The 18,739-nt window shown below is 53.4% G+C and overlaps 1 protein-coding gene and 1 long non-coding RNA gene across 5 annotated transcripts in view; one reads left to right on the plus strand and one right to left on the minus strand.

The window, feature by feature from the left end:
- Positions 1-1,814: 1,814 nt before the first annotated feature.
- On the plus strand, positions 1,815-13,541 carry LOC112674161 (uncharacterized). 4 transcript variants are annotated; one of them, XR_007405472.1, is made up of 9 exons: positions 1,815-2,042; positions 2,590-2,691; positions 3,309-3,397; positions 3,497-3,630; positions 6,637-6,672; positions 6,845-8,209; positions 9,025-9,213; positions 9,875-10,040; positions 10,304-10,749. It is a non-coding gene; the product is annotated as an uncharacterized LOC112674161 (long non-coding RNA). The 4 variants fall into 4 exon arrangements; XR_007405473.1 differs by lacking the exons at positions 1,815-2,042; positions 10,304-10,749 and adding exons at positions 10,887-10,985; positions 12,329-13,541 and having other exon boundaries at positions 2,081-2,691; XR_003145275.3 differs by lacking the exon at positions 1,815-2,042 and having other exon boundaries at positions 2,081-2,691.
- Positions 13,526-18,739, minus strand: part of BMP7 (bone morphogenetic protein 7) — a 92,271-nt gene continuing 87,057 nt past the window's right edge. Inside the window, exon 7 of the mRNA XM_025470470.3 lies at positions 13,526-15,583. Within this exon, the coding sequence (XP_025326255.1) occupies positions 15,434-15,583 (150 nt within the window). The 3' untranslated portion in view covers positions 13,526-15,433. The remainder of the gene's footprint in view (positions 15,584-18,739) is intronic.

The raw sequence follows: 18,739 nt of genomic DNA on the forward strand, positions 1-18,739 counted from the left end.
AACTTGTTCTGACCATACAATAGCATAAACCCTGAAAGATGAAGGCATGGGATCCAGGAACTGGGGGCCCACCGCAGGGAGGAGGCAAAAGCTCATCCCTGGGTGATGTGAGGGGAAGTTCCAGGCATGCATCTGGCCTGGAAGCCACTGCCGGGAACCAGGAATAACTGAAAAACCAAAACAAAAAGAAAGTCACCCAATAGATTACCTGATGTCTTTGTGTTGAAAAATTTTTAGAATTCTTTTGGAGAGCTGGAGAAAGACATAGCTAAAGGCACAAAGAAAACTGAGCAGATTATTTTCTAGAGGCAATCATAAACTTCAGGAAAAACAAAGGATTGTGCAGGAAATGATGCCATAATATACTACATGGCCTCAAGGGAAACAGTGTTGCCATGGCCATAATTACATAAAAACTAAACATTCATTTCACTAAGAATTGGTATCAATAGATCGACAAGTTGTGGGAGAGTAGTCCACACGTCGGGATAGTATGTGTTTAATCCTTATGTTCCATATGAGAAGTCAATGAATAATGCTTAAAATAGGAAATCAAGAAAGAAAAGTATGAGCATATTTTTTAGAAACACAAAGGTATATATGAGAAGAAAGAGTCAAAAGAATTTTTAAAAAGTGGTTTCTTCTAGAAGGCACTAATGTCCACATTGCAAGTGCTCATCAGGTGCCCAGTGCAATAAAGTCCAGAGTGGTAGGTCCCCTTCTGTATCCCCACTGAGAGCAAGAGGCAGTGCTAGAGCTGGGGCCAGTCCACAGCTGCTCTATATTATAAACTTGTATTTGGTTTAACTTTGTACTTAGGGCAGCCCCGGGGAGCTCAACGGTTTAGCGCCACCTTCAGCCCAGGGCGTGGTCCTGGAGACCCAGGATCAAGTCCCGCATCGGGCTCCCTGCATGGAGCCTGCTTCTCCCTCTGCCTGTGTCTCTGCCTCTCTCTCTCTATGACTCTCATGGATAAATAAATGAAATCTTAAAAAAAAAAAAAAAAAAAAAAACTTTGTATTTACCTCTGCATAATAAAAATTAAATGTAAAAAGTAACAAAAGCACAGTTTCCTATGGGAAGAACAAGAAATAGAAGAATGTATTGGCATACACATCTGCGAAGCAGGGGTGGTGGTGGCCTGCTTTCAAGGACAGCTGGATTCAGCAGCTCACGTGATGTCACCAAGGGCTGGGGTGGCGGACTCCAGTCAGTTCGCCTGGGACTTTCTCAGTTACAGCACCAAAATTTCCACCCTCGGAAGAAACTGGTCAGTCCCAGGCAACCCGGGACGGCTGGTCCCTCTAGCAGCAAGGGCCCGGTGTTTCTGTTTCTCCGGCCTGCCTTCCACGGGGTCAGTGTCGTGCTCACATCCCACGGGGTGGCCCCTCGAACATTGTGTGGTCCTCTCCCCCGCCAGGTGCCCAAGCCATTAACTTCGCCACTCCTTTTCACAAATTGCTACCCCGATTTTATTTTTAATCTTCCTATTTTTCATATGTTTAAGCTTTCTTGTCAAGCCTCCCACAAAACCTTTTTTGGGAAGCAGTCCATCTATAAATCCTAAATAAATAAACACATCACTCTCCTTTCCACAGCTGCCTTGGCGAGCGCAGCGTTCACGGTGGACCTGCCAGGCTTCCCAGGGGTGGGGACTGCCAGAGCAAAGTGGATTCTTGAGCCTGAATTATCAGGGTTGCTCACAGAGCGGTCAGTGAGCAGGACCACTGCCAAAACCCCTCTTCATGCTGTGCTTGGTAGGTGACCAGTGAGGTCACTTGTTTATGTTTTAACTCATCCACATACAGGTTTGGGCAAGAGGCTGCTTCCCTGGATTCTGGTTCAAGTTCTCAGACGGTGGGCTCCCACGTCAGTGATGTTCAAAACCGGAAGAGTGCCGGAAGTCAGAGCAGGATCTGAAGTGCGACAGACCTGGGTTCAAAGCCCTGCTCCCAGCTGTGTGACCATAGCAAGTGACTTGCTCTCTCTGGGCCCAAATCCTCTTCCCTGGGGCCATTTCCAAGCCTGCCAAACGCCTCTGTGTGAGTAGGGGTGAGGTGGCCTTCTCGGTGGACGTGGCCCTCCACATGTTCTTGGGGGCCCATCACAGCATCTCTCTTGAGGGGTGGACTGGGACAGTGGGTGGAGATGCCCGGACCAGCACCTGGCCACAGTGCACAGGTCAGCAGCTAGTGGAGAGATTTCCCCCTCCTGTCTTGGTCCTGCCCCAGCCCCTGCCCCTGCCCCAAGACTTTTAAGGGCTTGTGCAGCCCCCTCAAATGAACAGATTCAAAACAAGATATTCCAAACTGAACTGAATAACTCGCAGGACTGTGCAGAATGAAAAAGGTGGACATACCAGCCGTTGGCAAGGATGCTGGGCCAACGGGCCCCCCATGCTGCTGGTGAGGATTTAGTGTCCAGCCACCCTGGATGACAGTTTGGCAGAATCAACTCAAGCGAACGACTTGCAACTCCTTGACCCAGCCGTGCTGTCCCCTGGGAATAGATCTGACCGAGGTGTGGGCCAATGTTCACCAAAAGGCAGGGAGGAGAGGTCGTTCGTAGCAGCGGCTCCTCCTTCAACAGGAACTGTGAGCCACCAGATGGAAGGATGAGGAGGATTTGCTGCATCCACATAATGGAGTACGACACAGCGGTGGAAAGGAGCAGCTGACAGCCAGACACAAGGTGGGTGACGCTTACAAACCGAATGTTCAGGAAAAAAGGCCAGACCCCCGAAAACACGTATCATCCTGTTTTGTTTGCCTGACTTTCTCTGACAGGCAAAACTAATTTGGGGGGGGTAGGGGTGAGAATCAGGGCAATGGTTCCCCCTGGGAGGCGAGGCTGTCCCACAAAAGGCCCCTTAGAGCCATGATGCTATTTCTTGATTTCTTTTCAGCGCAGAGACTATCCCTCAGGGTTCACTTGGTGAATATTCATTCTCGCAAGCTTATGCCCTTTGGGGCACTGATGTCACACTTCAGTAGGAAGCGCAGAATAATGCAACGACATGCCCTTGACTGTGTTCCCCTTGTCCAGGGGGTGGTGGGGAGCTGGGCTGATGGGAACTCCCCTTGTCATCCTGTCTCAGCTGAAACGTCACCTTCTCAGAGGAGCCATCTCTGGAAACCTGTCCTAACGTGGCCAGAGTACCCCCCCCCCCCCGCATAATTGTCCCGTTGTCCACAGCCGCTGTGTCTTGTGAGCCTCTTTCCGTGGTTGGTGGGCTGTCACTTGGTTTGGGACATCGGTTGATGGTGTCTAACCTGTGTCTCTCTCCCTGCTGCGTGCTCGTTTTCCAGGACAACAGGTGTCGGGCGTGTGGAACGGACGAGTCAGACATTTATGAACAGACCAGAGGAGCGGAAATGCACACAGTGTTTTACGTCCGGTGAGAGAAGGTTGGGTTTCTACGTGATGTTTTACCTCTTCCCATGAGCTGCTGTTTATTTCCAAATCTAAGATTAGGAATAATCCGTGTTAACCACAGGCGCGTTCTGGTGATGAGCTGGACGTAGGCAGCCAGACGGAGGCTTCGGGTGACGCTGCAGGGGAGCCCCCCGCAGCCCATGGCAGGGACAGGAGCTCACAGCTGGGCGAAAGCTAGAAGACATGCCGTCCCAGGTGAGTCCACCGAGCATCCCCAGCGCCCAGAGGCCCACTCTGGCTGAGGACACTGGCCGAGGAACAGTGGCACCTGCTGTGCGCACGTGACTCCATGGGTGTCACGGACCCAGGGTGTGCCAGACTCTGCCACCCATGTCACGCCTGCACAATCAGGCCTCCGTTCCTGGGCTATTTATACCCCTGGAATGTCACCAGGCTGGCTGGGAAGCAAAGACCCTTGCGGTGCATCAAACCCACAACCGCCGTCCCCGTCTCAGCCCAGGACTTCCGAGAAGACCCGCTCAGCGTTATCGGCGGGCCCACTCCGAAGATAAGGAGCCCCCGCTTGGCCCCACTAATGGTATTATTTTAGGGACCACTCAAAGGGACAGGATGGGATGGGGCACAGGCGTCTGTCATCCTGTCCTTCATCAACAGGCTACACAGAGGAGAACAAAAGCCAGCGCTGGTTTGGAGAAACCATCCTCCCCCAAGGCCATTGGGGGAGAAATCTGCTCCGAGTGGTTATTTCCATCCCCCTGGCAGCCCCTCCGGACAACCCACCCGCCCACAGGCCACGGTGGGACGCAGGGTGGAGGGGCAAAGCTCTGGGCTAGACGGAAAGTGTAAGAGGGCTTCTGCTAAAACCTCCTAAAATAGAGAGATCCCGGATCTGGATTCGGTTAGAGGGTCAGAACTCGAATGTGTGAGTTAGAGGGTCAGAACTTGAATTGTTGGCTTTAACGATTGAAACCATTTTTAATCAGCATTTCTATGACTCACTTAAGTCGGAGATGCACCATCGAGGGTCAAGGACAAAGGTGCAGGCCTCAGCAAGTGCTGGTCCACGTAGCACCCCCCCCACCTCGGTCCCCACCGCTCCCGCCACCCCCACCCGACACACGCACAAACTGTCCTTGGGGGTTATGTCATCTTGCACTCGGAGGCTTGCTCACAGGCATTAAATAAGGCCGTGAATGTGGGGGAGCAGGTTCAGAGGCGTGGTTCCCAACTCCCCCGGCCACTCGCCGTCGCAGAGAGGACAGCCACCTGCCCGGGATGAACGTCAGCGAGAAGGTTCACCGCTCCGTTGGCGCGCCTGGGCACACCCGAGGAAACCCGAGGAAACTTCTCACTGATGATCCCAAAAAGTACCCACCCAGGGAAGCCAACTGTGAGACCCTGACCCGAGCCTGGATCTGAAAGGGAGGGATGCAGAGGGCCAGGCCTCCCCAAGTTCATGCAGCTACTGAGGGCAGACCCCGTCTGGTTCCAAGCCTGGCAATGACGGTAATGACATGTATTCCTCAAACAAGTCAAGGAAGCTCTGCTGTGTGCCAAGCCCTGGGCTGGGCACTGGGGACAGTACAGTGTCCGAAACAGACCAAAGTCCTGGCCACGAGTAGGGCTCATGCACAAGGTGACCTGGGGCAAAGAACTGATGAAGCTTAGGGAACAGCAGGCCCCTGTCTGGAGGAACAGCCTTCCTGGCACAGGCTGGAGCCAGTGCAAAGGTCCTGAGGCAGAGCACGCCTGGGGTGTTGAGCTCGGAGGGTGTGCCGCTGTAGCGGAGTACAGAACGGGGGAGGGGGTGGGGTGAGGCGCAGAGGGCTGAACAATGTCCCCTCAAAGCTGTCCACATCCTAATCTCTGGAATCCGCGGGTAGGGTACCTCCAAAGAGGTGGCCTGTGTTACTCTGTGCCAGCTGTTTTCACCTACCACGCTTCTGACTCCAAATGTGGTGGTGAAGTGGGGGAGTCCCCCACACCAGCCAATTCTTCAAATCCTTAGACACCCACTGAGTGTCCTGTGATTCCCTTCGTCCTGCACTAGTTACCGGGAGAGTGTGCAGACCCCCGGGTTGAGGGCTCCCCCGCAGGCCACCCCACGCCCCTACAGCACCTGTAGGCCCCAGGAGTCACCTATACTTCTGACCCACTGGCTGTGCGTCGGGGGTTTCCACGACCCCCCCTCGGTCTTGACAGTCGGCTAGAGCAGCTCACAGAACTCAGGAGTCACTTTACTACAGTTTACTACAAACTTCCAGTTTATTCTGAAGTCAGGAATTGCCAAATGGAAGAGATGCCCGGGGCAAAGGATCTTTGTGGGGAGAGAGGGACGTAGAGCTTCCAGGCCCTCTCCCTCGCCAGCGCACCCCCCTCCCCACACCTCCCATGTGACCTCCAGTGGGGAAGCCCCCCAGACCCCATTTTTCAGGGTTTTATTGGATGTCCCATTAAGTAGGCAGCGTTGGGTAAATCCTTGGCCGATGGTGACTCCCTCGATCTCCAGCCCCTCTCACCTCCCGGAGGTCAGGGGATTGGGCTGGAAGTTCCAACCCTCTAATCCCAGGGTCCCCCTCCCAACCCCCCCCACCCGGTTCAGGCAAGCATCACCTCATTAGCATAAACTCAGATGTGGCTGGAGGTAGCTAGTTCTGGGAATCGGAGAACATCTCGAAAACCCCTCTTTGCATCCCTCAGGGAATCCCAGGGTTTTAGAAGCCCTGTGCCAGGAACTGGGAACAAAGATCAGACGTTTGTTTGTTTGTTTGTTTGTTTGTTTATTATCATATCCCACCTTGCACTGGGGACCTTGCAGATGCGAAGGATGCTGAGATGGGGAGATTATCTTGGGTTAGGTGGGTGAGGCCAACATCATCACTAGGGTCCCTGTGAGGGAAGGAGGCGGATCGGAGAAAGATGTGAGGGGACGTGAAGATGCCACCCTGCTGCCCTGAGGCTGGGGAAGGGGCCACAGGCTGAGGGGTGACAGCAGGGAGCTCTAGGAGCTGGCAAAGGCGGGGGGCCCTCCAGTCTCTGGGAGGAACCAGCCTTCTGTGGCCCGAGAAGACTCCTGAGCCCCAGAACCGTAAGGGGTAAGTTCGTGCTGCTGGAAGGCACTGGCTGGTGGTCATTTGGTACAGAGTCCCAGGAAACCGGGAGCGGGGCAGGTGCTGTGGGGCCTTTCGGGTTATTGGACTCACAGTGGAAGGTTCTGAGCAGAGGTCTTTTGTTTAACAGGATCACTCTGGCTGCGGCAGGAAGCCAGGCCCTGAGGTGAGTCCTCTGCTTACGTCCTGTCATTTCACGCCCTCAACGTCCCTAAGAGGTTATCATTACTATGCCCATTTGACAGAAGAGGAAGCCGGGGCTTTGGGGAGCTATGTGGTCACCACGTGGTCTTCGGGATGTGTCAGCTCGTAAGAGACTCAAATTCTCCCTTTACCAGGGCATTCAAGGTCCCACGGCCCCACCGGCTACAGGAGTTTCCTTCCGCCGTCCTCTGGAATAAATGCCAGCTGTCAACTGCCCCCTCACTGCCCCGGCAGGTGCTCACCGCCCTCCCAACGAGGCAGGCAGTGCCAGAGAGCGGACTCGGTCTCCAGTCCAGCAGGCTGGACATCACGGGGCTTCTCCAGAACCTCTCACCATCGGTGGCTCTCAGCCGGGAGCATCGGTGTTCCCAGGGGACGTTCGCCAATGTCAGGTGACATAAGCGGCTGTCACAACTCAGGGGATGCTATTGGCATTGAGAGGATGGGGGCCAGGGATGCCGCTGAGCATCCTACAGGGGCCAGGATGCCCCGCAGAGAGAATGACCCGCCCCAATGGTGGTGGTGCCGAGGCTGAGACGTCACCCGTCTGCCGGCCTCGTGTCTGTCCCTCGGGGTCTGTGGGGCACTACACGTGGTGATTCTGTACACTCTGCACACCCTTGTTGCACCCCCTTCCTGATGCCCCCCTCAACTGGTCCTGATTTGAGTGCCTTCTGTTCCCCTCGGGACCCCACACTGATCCCCACCCAACTCGTCCCATGCTCAGCCCCCTTCCCTCGGTTGTCTATTCGCCCTGCTGCTCTCTTGGCTCGTGGGGTATGGGTCTAAGAGCATGGGGCCCTCGTCTCCCCATTGCTCATGGGGTATCCTCGGTGCCCAGAACACTGGTCACGGCGTGTCGGTGCTCCAAATGTACTTGCTGAACAGCCAATGTGGCAAGGACCCAACTGGACCCCAGGCCTGACACCAAAGTCTTTTTTCCTCACCTGGCACAGGACAGCCGGGGTGGTGGTGGTGGTGGTGATGCTCGCTTAGGAGGCAGGAAGAATTTCAGGACAGTGACAAAGACACATTGAACCCGACAAGGGGCCATTCGGAGCACAGAGCCCTGCGTAGCTGCCTGGGGCACGTGGCCCGCGAGGCTGGCCCTGGCGGCAGGAGAGTTTGTACCGTCTCACAGTGCCCGCTGTGGTGACGAGGTCTGTGGCCACACCTCAGTACTCACAGCACGGCAGGCAGGGCCAGCTCTGGGCCTTGCACCCCGTGGAGTCGGGGGGCCGGAGCCCCTGCTCCCCGGGCCACCCCCTGAGCCTGCTCGCCGGCGGAGCAGGCACCGCTCTCCAAGGCCAGGTGCACTTTGCCTCCGTCCAAACAGCTGTCGCAGCTCCAAAGGCTTTGGAGAGTTCTGTGTTTTTCCTCTTCTATTTTTATTTTCTCAAATCTAAGACCAAGAGGGGCCAGTGCCAGAGTTCTGAGGCCGTCTGAGCCAGTGTGAAGTGATCCACAGGCGCAGGGAAACGCGTCTGGAAGAAGTCACTGTAAGTATCCTTGGAAGGGATGGACAGACTTCACCCTGAGGGTGAGGCCGAGTCCTGGTAAGGACTGGGTCCCCTGAGAGAGGGTCCGTCCCGCCGGCACATGCCCCTGGACTCAGGGCTGGGCAGGGCTGCCTCTGCAGGGCCCCATCTGGAAGCGCGGCTTTCATGGACCCCCCAGCCTGTAAACAGCGCCCCCTGGAGGTGTGCGAGGTCCGGTTCACTAACATCCAGCCACCGTGAATGGTCTCCACCTCCCGGGTCATAGAGAAAGTGGGAAGGGCAGTTGGCGTTCGCAGCTCTCAGCTTGCCCCGGCTTTCGATGAGCTCAAGTGCAAAGCTCCGTGTGCCTTGGGTGGGGTCCCCGGCCCGGAGGGAGCACTCCAGAGCTCCTACCAGGTCTTGCAAAGATCCAGTCAGGTCAGTCCATCATCCTCCCCAGGCACATATGAGAGTAGCTCAGGCGATGAGTGACTTTACAAAGAATTTGGGGATGACAGGTAATGATTCTGGGCACAACTCAAATGGTGCCACTCATTTGGTGGGGTAGGGGGCTTCTCAGGGGCAGGACCCTGCATTCAGCTCTAGTCATCGCTCTCTTCTGGGCCTGCTACTTGCCAGGGACCTTCTGTGTACGTGGTGCCTCTCACACCCTCTGTAACGCGCGGCTCCCCCAGATTTCTGCCCGACATATAATCATTGGCCCCAAAGATGAAGGGATTTTGCAGGTGCAATATGGGCCCCAAACCAACTGACTCTGAGTTAATCAAAGAGAGATTATTCTGGGTGGGTCTGGCCTAAGCAGGTGAAATCTTTAGCAGAACAAGGAACCTCCGGCTGGCTTTGAAGAACGAAGTGGCCACATTGTGAAAGGTCCACATGTAAAGGAGCTGAGAGTGGCCTCTAGGAGCTGAGAGTGACCTCAGCTGACAGCCAGCAAGGAAAGGTCGCGAGGGATTGAATTTAGCCAACAACCCGAATGAACTTGAAGAAGACTCAGGCTCCTGGTAAGAATGCAGCCACGACACGTTGACTGTAGCCTTGTGAGGTCCTGAGCAGAGGACCTGGCTACACCTTGCCTACACTTCTGACCCACAGAAGGTGTAAGATAATAAATGGGAGATGATTTAAGGCAACAAGTTTCAGTAATGGGTGTGTAGCGATAGAATTTGAATACAAACAGCTAACTACTTAGGATGTTCCAGCGTCCCTAAAATTCCGATGATGATAGAACCCTCACTGCTGATTTTTGACTATGTACATTGCCACCTAGAATAAAACACTAGAGTTTCCAGTCTCCCCTACAGCCGGGTGTGGCCATGTGACTGTAATTTTGTTAATTGGAAGTGAATGGGCATTTTGTGTCTACTTCTTTAGGATGGCTGCTTGAAGGGAGCAGTCAGCCTAGAATATGGATATGATGGCTGGTGCCCCAGCAGCCATGATGGACTACGAGGTGGATTGTTGAGGATGGAAGCCATGAATTAGGATGACAGAGCAGAAAGGCAGAGACTAGATCCCAAATGGTACAGTGGAGCTGCCATCCTGACCTAGGACAGCTGCCTTTCAGACTGCTTTTAAATGAGAGGGAAACATTTATCTTATTTAAGCCCCTGTTATTCGGGTTTCTCTGTTATATGCCACTGATGCTAATTCTAAATAATCTAGGTGGGCACCATACCATCTCGCAGCTGAGAAAACCGAGGTCACAGAGATGGCAGAGAGTTGCCCACAGCGAGGGACCCACGGCTAAGTAACCGATCGCAGGCCCCTCTGCCCAACACACGCTGTCTCTGGACTCTGTGGCATGAGAATTCTCCTTCATTCCAAACAGGTATTTGTAAGAAAGCAGCAGAGGTCTTCCCCCGAGCTGGTGAGCTGGTGGTGAGTGCCCTCTCTGCAGCCTCCACCAATGAATTTGACGAGGTGTCACTTCTCACCCCAAACACCGGGTGAGGGGCACCAGTGCTCACCCCACCTTCAGCCTCTACAGATGAGGAGGCGGGAGAGGTTCAACTGGGGCCCCGGAGCCTTTGCACATGCTAATCCCTCAGGCAGAAATGCTCTTCCCTACAGTAACTCCATTGCCTTTCACAGGTCTGCTCTGTCCTTACTTCGGGGTCTCAGCTGCAAGGGCCCCAAGCTGTCCCTTGACAGCTCCATCTGAGGAGCGTGGCTGCCAACCCTCACTTCCTCTCCCTGCCCACTGTTTCCTCCTGATACACATCATTACTTGCCGCCAAATCACCCGCTGTCAGTGCCAGCTTGTCCATCAGGCACCGTGGACACAGTGCCCGGGGCTCGTGGTACCATCAGGGGCCCACAAAATGGATTGATGTCTTCTAAAATCAGAAGGCAAGGGCATCTGGGTGGCTCACTAGTTAAGCTTCTGCCTCCGGCTCAGGTCATCATCCCCGGGTCCTGGGATCGAGTCCTACATTGGGCTCCCGGCTCAGCGGGGAGTCTGTTGCTCCCTCTCCCAGTACCCCTCCCTACTACTTATGCGTGTGCTCTCTAAGTAAATAAAATCTTAAAAAAATAAAATCAGAAGATAAGAAATGAATGTGATTCAGCCTGATCTCTGTCTTTTTTCCAACACCATCATAAAACAGAATTTGTATTATTTTGCGTGAAGGAAGGGGTCCGCACAGCCATGCTGTTTGTTTCCTGTGCTCCCCAGATGCAGGCTTCATCGAGCAGACGCCTTGCCTGGTCCTCATCTCCGGTGCCTGCAGCGGTGCTGGCATCCAGCAGATACCAGGAATTAGTGCATGAGCAGGTGAGTGAAGGAATGCTTCTGGCCAGAGGGCGGTCGGGCTTTCTCCAAGTGATCGCTGCTCCTGTAGAGGGCTCCATGGTTTGGCTGCCCTTGGCTGTGGTCACCCCTGTGAGTGGTCTCCCCGCCCCTCCAGGGCTGACCTGGCCTGGATCCCTGGGCCGCATGAACCCAACCAGAGGATGGTGGCTCCTGTAGCGTGTGGGCAATGGGTAGGAGTAGGGGGAGCCGGGGGTGGGCTACCAGGCCCTTTGGCCAGCCACGGCATAGGGCAGGAAGCTGCAACTCTCACACCACCAGCACGTCGGGCACGAGGCACGTTGTGTGGACCATCTGAGGCTGGCTGGAAAGTTCTGTGAGGCCCCGAAACTTACTGGTGGGAGAGAAGGACAAGGCCTTGTGAAAAGGACGAGAGGCTTACAGTAATGGATCGAATGGTGGCCTCAAAATGATCTGTCCACATCCTCATCCCTAGTACTTGTGACCTTATTTGGAGAAAAGGTCTTTGCAGATGTAATTAAGGCTGTTGAGTTGAGAGCATCCTGCACTATCCAGGGAATCCTTAATCCAATGACAAGTGTCCCTCTAAGAGACAAACACAGGAAAGACACATAGGCAGATGCAGAGGCCACGTGAGGACAGAGCCAAGACTGGAGTGACAATTGCCACAAGCCAGGGAAGCCAGCAGCCCTAGAGGCTGGGACACACGTGGAAGGATGCTCCCCAAAGCCTCTGCACGGGGCACAGCTCTGCAGAAGCAGCCGGCCCGGCCACAGGCCCCACCCAGGGACGGAGCTCCGCGTCGGGCAAGGGCGGACTTCGAGCAGCGTGGGAGTAGTGGGGAAGTCCCCAGGCCTGCACTGTGGTCCAGGAAGTCGGCATGGGTCCAGGGCCTGACGTGTGGGATTGGGACATTAGGAGGGTGGGGGCTGGGGTCCAGGAACTCCCACTTTCACGGGAGGCCCCAGCAGATCTCAGCTCCAGTGAGCTCGGCGGAGCCCAGGTTTTGGGGTTCGGTTTCTAGATCCAGTCCTGATTAGCTGGGACTTTGAGTAAATGCCTTCACCTCTCTGCACCCACTCTGTATGGCCAGTGGAGACGTCAGGCCAAGCAACAGAAGCAAATGGTACCCGATGCTGGAGCTCAGAGAGCAGGTGATGAAAAACTGCTCCACGGTGGAAATGAGCAAGAGGTGGAAGGCAGGAAGGGAAACGTGAAGGCAAAAGATGAGGCTACGTGTGGTGCTGCAGCCACAAACACACGTGCCTACCGGGGCCCGGACAGGTGCCAGACGGGGAGGTGAGGCAGGGGTGAAGAACGCTTGTCCTCTCTGCTTCCTCCTGCAGGTGAGGCCCTCCCGACCTAGCTTGTACCTTCCCGCTCTTCATAGACACACGGGACAAATACATAGCGGGCTGCGATGATTGTAACAGCAACGGACATTCACCCCTTCGTGAGAGAGGCAGCTGGGAGTAGTGCGGAGTGTGGCAACAACCAGTCTTCGGCCCTAGCCGAGAGTTCCATGCAGGAAGGGGGCCCAGGGTAGCCAGATCTGCCCATTTCTCAAGAGAAGCCAGGATGGGGCTTTTTTTCATCCCCTACTTCTAGTTCTCAAAAACACATTGGCCATGAATTCACTCTTTGAAGACATATAAACACCATGCGGGGGTGGGGGCTGGAGTGGATAAGACACGTCTGCAGGCCGCATCTGGGCCCCCCTCTTCCGCCCCCGGTTTGTGGCTCTGGTCTTTGGCCTGGAAACAGAACAAAAGCTAATTTGCGCATCAGGACAGTGACAAGAGGGTTTGGAAATCACAGGCGCTGGAACTGGTTAGGAGCAGCTGCTTCACTGGGGGCAACGGGGAAGAGCGAACAGTCTGGCCCTGGAACAGCTGCGGTTCTAACATCCATCAGGTGACCTCAGGGTGCGCTTCAAAGCGAGCAGGAACCTGAGCTGTCGCTGCGAGCTGCACCACCGAATGCTGCTCTGTGCACGGTTAGGTGGTGGGCCCCTCCCTGCCTCCTCCAGAGCCCCAGGGCCCCTCCACAGCCTGAGCCGGGAGCCAACAGCAGCCCCCAAACCACTGAAATAATTCGCACTGGACAATGTTGGCTTTGGGGCCTGGGCTGCTTTAGTTTTGGGTGTACACTTCCCCCACCCCGCCTTTCTTTTTTTCTTTCTTTCTTGTGCCTCTATTTTATTGGGATGACTAAATCTTTAAACTATGTTAGCAGTAAACACAGCTAATTTACCCCCTGCCTCTTTGAAACAGCTGTTGACAGCTGCACTGTAATTCAATCAAGGATCTTTGTAGCAGAGCCTACCAAATTCCCATTTGTTGTTGGGTTCCATCTCTCCTGCCTGGAGCCCCACACAGCTGCACAAAATATTGATGAGCGCCCCTTTCTCCCCAGGGCCTGGATGATAAACAGCGTGTTAATGGTGGGGGCCCAAGCAGAGAGTTCTTAGCAAACCAAGAGAACTCTAATGTCCAGGAGTTGAGAGAAAAAACGACACACACAGACATACACAGCCCCAAGAATCAGAACCAAATGTCTCCTTTTTATTGAAAAGTCAAAACCCTTTTTATTTTGTCTATTTATACAGAAAATTTGCTGAAGACTGCTCTATGCAACAGCTGAAGGTACATTGGTCTGACCATTAATAAATAGTCTTAAATAAGAAAACAAACAGGCTGGGGGTAAGCGAACTCATCATCCTGAACAAGGGACCGAAGGAGGGTGTAAAATGAGCTTCTGATGGACATAAATAATTTCTTTGTTTTGTAACAATTATTTACATGTTTCAATGTACAAAGGATGCTAGCCAGGAGCCAGGTGGGGTGTAAGTGGTGAGAGAATCTACAACAAGGGTGAACCACACGAAAATCCCCAGATCTGCCAACAGATAAAACAAAGTTCAGCAAAAACAGTGACTGTTCCCCATTTACCAGGCAGAGTAGAGGCTGCAGCCTAAGCTACTGAAGAAGAAAAATAAAAGAAAATTAAAATGGGGCCCCAGTGTTTCTAGGAACCAACTCAATCAAAGTGAAGAAATGATTCCCCTTGGCCTGGGTTCCAGGGGCACAGGCCTCATCTGGATAACTCTGCTCTTTGTTCCCAGACAGCTCAGAGTTCTGCAAGGTCTGTGTTGCAGCTAGAGGCGGGGTGCACGGCATTTAGGGACCCGCTGGCCAAGGGAGGCTCATGCCAAGAGCCACATCAGAGATGGCACCTTTGAATCAGAATGCTCAGGACATCACTCTCAAAGCAGCTTCTAGATCCCTCCATATGAGATTCATATCCAGCATACCCTGCACCTAGCAGATCTCCAACCATGCTATCTGCTCCTTACGTCAAGGAGCTGATTGTTTGCAGAGCCCTCAGTAGGGGTCTGCAAATGAACATAGGTGGCCACAGGGGCCCTGGTTGGAACCCAGAGTTCAGAATGCTGCTGCCCATCAATAACCAACAGGGGAAAAGACCTGGAGGAGGGACAGTACCCCTGCCCACCCCACCCTTATCTAGAGTGAGGTTTTGTTGGCACTTCTTTAAATAGGGCTGTGTTAGCTACAGTTCAGGGTCACGTTGTGGGTTCTCTCCTGATTGCTATCCCTTCCACTCTGTCATTCCACATTGATTTTTCTACCATGAGGAGGGCTGGAAAACCAATTCCAAATGTCTGCCGGTACTTCACACGCCTATTTTAATTTCTGCCACCACACACCCAGCAAGGATGGAACGTATTTTTCCTTCAAAGTCAACACAACCCCTCCTGCGAGCAAAAATTTGCCCTCTCTCTTCCCGGTCAAATCTTGGATTTGGGCAAGTCTATGTAAACAGCAGGCCTCTGCAAGCCTCAGAATGAAACCAGAATGGAACGGAGAGGGGGGCCTCCCCTTCCTCCACCGGCCACGGCTTCTGTTTATGAAATCAGAATAAACCAAGAAATGGGGATAAATTGTTTAGGAAAATATATCTGTAACATCCTAACCATTTTCATTCATTCGTTTTATTGTGACATTTATTACAGGAACTTCCGTGTCAATTTTCCTTGTGCACAGACACAAATGTGCCCACCCCTCGCCGTGCCCCCTTCCTCCCGCTGCTGGGTGGCCTGGCTGAAGGGTGCTCCTAATTACCCCTGGGAACGAGTCAGTGCACGGCTGAGACTTCACAACCAATGATCGTGGCCGGGCAATTTTTCTTTATATATTTTTTTTTCCTTTAGGTTTTGCCTGCAGCAGCATGTAGGATCTTGTCCACAGGAGGCCGATGAAAACCTGATCAAAAGGCATTTGCCTCTCAAATTCCTTAATCCTCCTACGCCATTAAGATTGGGGACGGGGGCGGGGCAGGTCTCCAAAAGGTGGTCACTGTGCTGGGTGGTGGGGGTTCCCAAGGATCCGGGAACAACACGGCCTCCCTGAGGGCCTGACCTCCAGGAGGTGCTAGTGGCAGCCACAGGCTCGGACGACCATGTTTCTGTATTTCTTCAGGATGACGTTGGAGCTGTCGTCGAAGTAGAGGACAGAGATGGCGTTGAGCTGAGTGGGGGCACAGCATGGCTTGGGCACCGTTTCGGGGTTGATGAAGTGGACCTGGAACACACACCGAATGGTGGCAGTGGTGAGAAGCGCTGGGTCACTGCTCCCAGCCTCATTTCTGTAAGGAACGGGAGCTGCTTGGGCAAAACAGTGGCATGTGACACACACACACCCCCACCTCCCCAGCAGTGACTGCAGGTGACACTTGCAGTTCTAGCCAGTGACACATGACCTCTGCTGCTATTGCACAGACCAGGGCACCAGAGCACACAGGTCTGGGCAGCACACAGCTGGGAAGCTAGGAGCCAGGTGGTTCTCTGCTGCGGGGCTGTCCTGTGCACTGCAGAGTGTTTCACAGCGTCTCTGGGCTCTACCCCCAAACAGCCAGAGGCACTCCACCCCCAACCGTGCCCACCAAAAATGTCTCCAGACATCGTCAAAGGTCTCCTGGGAGGCGGAACTGCCCCGAGTGGGGAAGCCCTGGCTTAGACAGAGTGGGCCTGCAGGCCGCATCCTGCCCCCCTGCCGGTTTGTCAATAAAGTTTTATTAGCATCCAGTCACGCTCATTCGCTCTGTAGTATCTGGGGCTGCTTCTGCACGCCAATGGCAGAGTTCAGCTGCCACAGAGGCTTTGTGACTCACAAAGCTAAAAATATTTACCATCTGGACTTTTTCAGAACAAAGTGGCCGACCTCTGGGCTAGACCTGTCCCGTCCAAGAAAAATACAATGCAAATCACACGTGTAATTTAAAATGTTCTAGCAGCCACATTTGAAAAGATGGAAAAGAAATTGGTAAAATTAAATAAGATATTTCATTTAACCCAATATTTAAAAAAAAAAAAAGACTATTGTTTCAACACACACTTGCCATAAAGTATCTTTTTTTTTTTTTTAATTTAAAAAATTTTTTTGGTATTAAGTCTTTAAAACCTAGCATATATTTTAGACTGAGAAAGCATCTTGATTCCGACTGGCCGTATTTCAGGTGTTCAAGAGCCACGTGCAAAAGCGGTCACTGTATTACTATATTGGATAGTGCAGATCCAAATTATACTAGACTCTTCTAGCAGTAAAACCAGGAGGACAAAGTTGGGCAAACACTGGGTGGGACGTCAACAAGAAGGAAGAAGGTCTAGAAGGGAGGAATGAAGAAACATGCCAGCTAGCCGCTCGGGTTACTGCTCCTTCTCGCTCATAAGATTCTCTGCACCTTACAGGGGACGAGAGCTGGGGGCAAACAAACTCAAAAGCCTGAAGGGGGGGATCCCTGGGTGGCGCAGCGGTTTGGCGCCTGCCTTTGGCCCAGGGCGCGATCCTGGAGACCCGGGACCGAATCCCACATCGGGCTCCCGGTGCATGGAGCCTGCTTCTCTCTCTGCCTGTGTCTCTGCCTCTCTCTCTCTCTCTGTGACTGTAATAAATAAATAAAAAATTAAAAAAAAAAAAAAAGCCTGAAGGGGCCGCGTAAGCACCCCTGGGTGCGCAAGGCAGGTGAGGAATAAAACAAGAGGGAATAGTGGGGGTTGGGGCGACCCGGAGGGCAGCTGCTGCCGCTGACCGCGGCCAAGCAAAGGCAGTGCGGTTGGCTGTGCCGAGTGGCCAGGACAGGCCAGAGACCTAGTTCTGCTGAATTTTTATGTGAAACTTCCAGGTTTCCGACGCACAACGTGTGCCAACTGAAAGCACTCTGTGGCAGCCTCTAGCCTGTGACCTCTGAGATAAGCCAGCACATGTTTTAGCTTTTTATTACGGACTGTTTCAGACCTTACAAATCTATACCGCCTCCTCCACCCTTGAATAATTTGAAAGCAAATCCCAGACATCAGCTCATTTCCTCTGTTTTTCACCAGGACTCCCAGCAGGCAAGGATTCCCACCCCCATCAGCTTTTTTGTTGTTGTTGTTTCAGAGGTAGAATTTTGTGATTCATCAGGTGCAAACAACACCCAGTGCTCATCACATCACCTGCCCTCCTTAATGCCCATCCCCCAGTTACCCCAGCCGCCCACCACCCTCCCCTCCAGCGGCCCTCAGTTTGTTTCCTAGAGCTCGGCATCTCTTATGGTTTGTCTCCCTCTCAATTTTTACCTTATTTTATTTTTTCTTCCCTTCCCCCCTTTTTAAACATGACCACAGAACTTCTTTTTCAGAATAATCAGAACTCCCGTTCTGATCCCAGGGCTCTCTCGTGACACGCAGACTAAGTAGGTGATCAGGGGACAGCCAGGCTCCCGCTACATGGGCCATGAAGCAGGGGTCGGAGGGTAGAGGTGTGCCCTGGTAGCCTGGGAGACCCCCCTGGCACCCCCCAGGGGCCACCAAGGCAGGGCCTGAGGGGGCATGCGGGCACAGGGGAACAGGCCTGGCCCAAGGAACAGGTTGGGGGCATTATTCATTTCAATCCTGAGCAGGGCTTCAGAATTTACCTTCCTTTCCAAGGAAGGGCCTTGGAAAAGCATGGCTAAAAAAGAAGCCTTCCCTCGGAAGGGCAGAGCATGGTCCAAATGAAAGGAACAGGGGAGCTTTTTCTCCAAGACATAACACGTGGGTCAGTACCAACTCTACCACTAAACCTTTAAAAGAAGCCAAAAAAGTTTCAGAACAAACAGAACTGTAGGACTGAGGGGATGGCCCTGGGTAATGAGCTCTCTGTCACCAGGAGCATTCAAGCCAGGGAAAGGCCTCAATAATGTTCCTGGCAGGGAGCTAGATAATCAAGATCCCTGAGCCTCAGATTCTAAGGCGAAGAGCCAAGTCCCTAATTTTTATCACGACTGATATTTTCGGTAGAGTAGTAAAAACCACTTCTACCAAGGGTCGCCAGGGCTGTGCATCCTGTTAAAAGCCTATCTTCTTATCACACTGAACCCTCCAGTGACCCCATGGAAGTTCGACCTGAAACAGCCCCCGCCCTGCCCCACCTCGCTGTCCTGCTTACTCCTCTCCCGCATCCTCTGTTCACCTGATTGCTTCTCTCCCTGGAAACTGAGGCCCTGAAGGCAGGGACCAGGTCTGTGCTGTTCCCTGCAATGCCCTCAGCTCCCAGGGCAGGTTTACCTGCAGAAGATGCTCAGCAGACACCCTTGGGTGGCTGACCCCCCAAAGTTTAAGGCTAGGAGGCAAAGACATGAGTTTGGGGAGTGGACAGGCTCTCAGGCTGGTCTGAACCCAGGGACGCCCCGACTCTCGGGGATGCGGGGGCACCTAT

This window comes from Canis lupus, chromosome 24 (genome assembly GCF_003254725.2).
Source record: "Canis lupus dingo isolate Sandy chromosome 24, ASM325472v2, whole genome shotgun sequence".
Classification (NCBI taxonomy): domain Eukaryota; kingdom Metazoa; phylum Chordata; class Mammalia; order Carnivora; family Canidae; genus Canis; species Canis lupus.